We start from the raw sequence: 4,045 nt of genomic DNA, 5'->3' as shown, positions 1-4,045 counted from the left end.
CCTCATGGACATAATATTATATAATGCAATTTATGAAGTTAATCCCACTATTTTATTTTATCAAAAGTTTAATGTCTGTATTTTATAAAAGTTAAGTAGTTAATTTTAGGCATAAGGCTAAAATTAGTCCCCCAATGTTTATCAAATTGGTCATTTTGTACCATATTATATTTTTAAAACATTTTAACTTTCAACATTTCATTTTAGGACAAAAAGGCCCCAAACATTTGACATAATAATCAAATTTTATCTTATTCTTTTTTTTGAGCATTTTAACCCTCAACGTTTTATTTTAGGTTTAAAAAAAACTCCTAGTTTGCAGCGGTAATAGTGTGTTAACTAATTATTTTCATTTATAAAAGGAACTTTTTTCCCCAAAGTCAAACGTTAGGGGCTAAAATGCTCAAAGAAAAAGAATATGAGTCAAAATGATCATTTTGATAAATGTTTAGGCTACTTTTGGTATTATGTCTTAATTTTATCGTTGGTAAACACGTAAATTTGAGCGGTTTATTTTAATTAATTATACATGAAAATTATTTAAATATTAATTTAAGCCAATAATTTAATAAAAACAGTCGGCAATGTTAATTAGGAAAAAATATTCATAAAATAAAAAAACTAAATCCTAAAAAGTGAAGAAAAAAAATGAATTCCTTAATTCACGTAAATTAGAAGTGTAAGTAGGGATGGTGATTTGAACCCAATGATTTCAGAAATGATCCAATCAAATCAATTTTTATTTTAAAATTTTAAACTTGGGTCGAATAAAGTTCGTAAAATGTGAGTTCGATTTGGAGTCAGATTTAAGATAAAGAAATCGATTCAACCGACCTAATATAATATTATAATTATCATTTATATACTTAAGGATAGTTATAACATTTATTTCTAGTTGTAAGTTTTTTTTTTTTTGATACATTCTAAATCCAAATTGAATCTGAGACCTGAAGAGTTTTAATTTTCAAATCAAATTGGGATAGACTAAAATTCTCATCCAACCTAACCGGTTGTCATCCGTACGTGTTAGGCATTTTGCAAATGAAAGAAACTATTAGACTAGGAGTAGGTAAAAATAAATATGTCGGGCCTAAACAATGCCTTGTTTGCTTGATTTAGACCTAAACGATTTGAAAACATTTAAAGAACATTGGGCCTAATCTCACGCCACTGCCCCAATCCTTCTCTGGCTCTGCCTTCAACCTTTGCTGCTTTTTAAGTTCCAAAATTGGTTCTTTTTTGTATATTTAAACTTGTTATATGTTTTTAATTAATAACATTAATTGGTTTTATTGAATAAAAATAAAAATTATATAAAATCTAAAATAGACTAATAGCATTAATCAAGCATTTTTCATCAAAGAAAACAAACTAACGGTTAAATAACAATATCATATAATTAGATAGTACACAATATTACAAACGAAAACAATAGGTGACAATGAGTTGGATAATAAATGGACGACACCATCATCCTAAATAAATAATGAAAAAAAAAACTCTTAACAGAGCAAAATAATTAAATTTGTTAAATACTTAGTCACACATTTTAGAAGCTTAACTATCATCCTACACGATCAAGGTTTTTCATACCAACAATCAATTAATATAGTAATATAAAATATTACTTTAAACAAATTTATAAATTCAAATTATAATATTATAAATAAAATAAATCATAATCCTTATGTTACCGGATCCAAATTAAATAAACTTTATATTACCTTAACTAATCAAACACTGCTTGCCTTTAAGGAGAGAGATTAGCAGACAGAAATAGAAATGTTCAAATCTATATCATCCATCAAATTAGTAAAAAAATCATGGAAAACGACGAATTAGAAACAATAAAAAAATGTAAAAGATTTGGGGTTAAGTCATTTAAGGTATACCAAACTCAAAAGCAGAGATTACTGTTTGCATATTCAGGACATCACCTAATTTGAACGAAACCAGCAGCTTTTGGACAAATTAAGACAGATTAACAGATAATTTAAAACTAAAGGCAACTATCACCTCTAAGATACAAAACAAAGAATCATGTTATAATATGTCTAAATAACAATGACAGAAGTAAACTCCCTTCAATTGTTATCCTCTTCCATTAATATTAGATCGAAGAAGAAGAAGTAACAAGAAAGCCAACTAAAGCTTGTTGAATTCTATAAATTTTTTTGGTTTAATTAGGATGCAGAAGAAGACCCATTGTTAGTGACATGAAGCTGAATACAATACTCATTGTTGTTGTGGGTGTCACTATTGGAATTAAAGCTATTTCCAGCATTTCCATTTCCATTCCCATTATCATCTTCATTGTTGTCTCCACTAGTACTGGTGGTGGTGGTGGTGTTATCAAGATTGAGGTTACCGACAGCTAACATGTCTTTCTTACCAAAAGTATTCTTGTTGTTGTGCATCCAGACCTTGAGAACCCCTCTATCGACTCCGACTTCATTGCAAATCTCTTTAACCAGTCTTTCCTCTCCCCTTGGCATCCTCCAACCGACCCTCTCTGCAAAAGCATGCATCTTTTCTTTCTGTTCTTTGCTGAACTTTGTCCTTGACCTCTTTCGAGTGTTGGTGCTGTTGTTTTTGTCTGTGACTTCAGCCCTCTGATGATGATACGCATCCAACGGCGGCCCTGAGTAGCCGGTGCTCAAGGCCAGAAGCATGTGGGGTGCAGAAGAGTAGTAAGAGTAAGGGACAGGTGAGGGTGGGGTATGGGTTGGGCTGTTCGTTGGGCTTGGACTTGAGCTAGGAGGATTAGGCAGTGGTGGCGGTGGCAGTTGGTGGAGGAAAGCAGGACCGTCATAAGGGTCACGGCGGTGGAAGTTACGGTGGCAACCACAGGCGGCACATTTGAAGGAACCAGGGTTCGTTGGGGTAGGCATGAACTCGCCACAACCATCAAGGGCATGTCCACCCAAGCTAGCAGCATGGTTTTTGAGGCACTCTTTGTAGGAAACCACCATTGGCTTCTGATGGATGAGGAGCGATAAAGACTTGTTGTTGGGGTGTGTCTCTGATGAAGACTCGGATTGTGCGTACGGGGTGGTTTTAGTGTTGTTGATTACCTCCATTTTTCTAAAATCAAGGTGAAAGCTTGATGGAGGGTGAAAACTGGAAAGGGTGGACCTTTTAGTGGGGTTAGGGTTTTGCTAAAGCTCAAGAGAATTTTTCTTTAGCTTGGTCTAGGAGTGGTGAATATAGATAGGGTTGATCTGATTATGATGATGGATTGTTACAATGACAAGTTATTGCACTCTCACCCACTTAACTTCATCTTTCAGGAACCTAATCACCCAGTTTTATGAACAAGATTCAAACAACAGTGCCTACAACTCGCTGCGAGTGTTTGATGGACAAATTTCATATATTAAACCTTATATTTATGTTATGATAAAAAAAGTTATAAAGGATTAAGGGTAGGGGCCATTGGAAGGCATCCCCTCTCCTCTGCTTCCACGTGTTAATCGAAAAGTAAAAGCAAGACAAGCCATGTTTTTATTATTATTATAAATTTTCTTTTCCAATAATAAACCTATTCTAATTCTTTCGTGTATTTTAAAGATAAACTATAGATTAACAGAACATGCATGTGTCGTGTAATGTTTTTATCCTTTTCCCTACAATAGGCGGTTATCTTTCTTCACATTGATTTTCTTAATATTTTTTCAGTTTGTTATTTTTATTCTCGAGGAATAAAATCAAACGGATTATTGAGATAATGTTTCTGCTTTATTAAGATTTTTAAGATCACATTAAAATTACGTAAATGGTTTGTAAGATAACGTTTCTTAATATGTATTTTTAACCCAGTTTGTTGCTTTAAGAGACTTACGCTATTCAACAAAAATAATTCTAATATTATAATCTCAGAGTACAATTCAACTAGTAGAACCTATAATTACCTGTTCATGACTAGAATAGAATACAATAAATTCATGAATCAAAGACTAGAGTACCACATAGATCAACGATAAGGACAATTAAGCTAGAACGTCGGCAGGGATGGCTTGATCGGCTCCTTTCCTAATGAAAACAT

The 4,045-nt window shown here is 32.8% G+C and overlaps 1 protein-coding gene across 1 annotated transcript; it reads right to left on the bottom strand.

Annotated features, from left to right (window-relative positions):
- Positions 1-2,140: 2,140 nt before the first annotated feature.
- LOC120156389 (zinc-finger homeodomain protein 11-like) lies at positions 2,141-3,306 on the bottom strand. The gene has a single exon (XM_039167708.1). The coding sequence runs from the start codon at positions 3,078-3,080 to the stop codon at positions 2,184-2,186; it is 897 nt and encodes a 298-aa protein (XP_039023639.1). The 5' UTR covers positions 3,081-3,306; the 3' UTR covers positions 2,141-2,183.
- Between the last annotated feature and the right edge of the window lie 739 nt (positions 3,307-4,045).

This window comes from Hibiscus syriacus, unplaced genomic scaffold (genome assembly GCF_006381635.1).
Source record: "Hibiscus syriacus cultivar Baekdansim isolate YM2019G1 unplaced genomic scaffold, ASM638163v2 tig00111220_pilon, whole genome shotgun sequence".
Classification (NCBI taxonomy): Eukaryota; Viridiplantae; Streptophyta; class Magnoliopsida; order Malvales; family Malvaceae; genus Hibiscus; species Hibiscus syriacus.
This window is presented reverse-complemented; position numbering and strand designations above follow the sequence as displayed.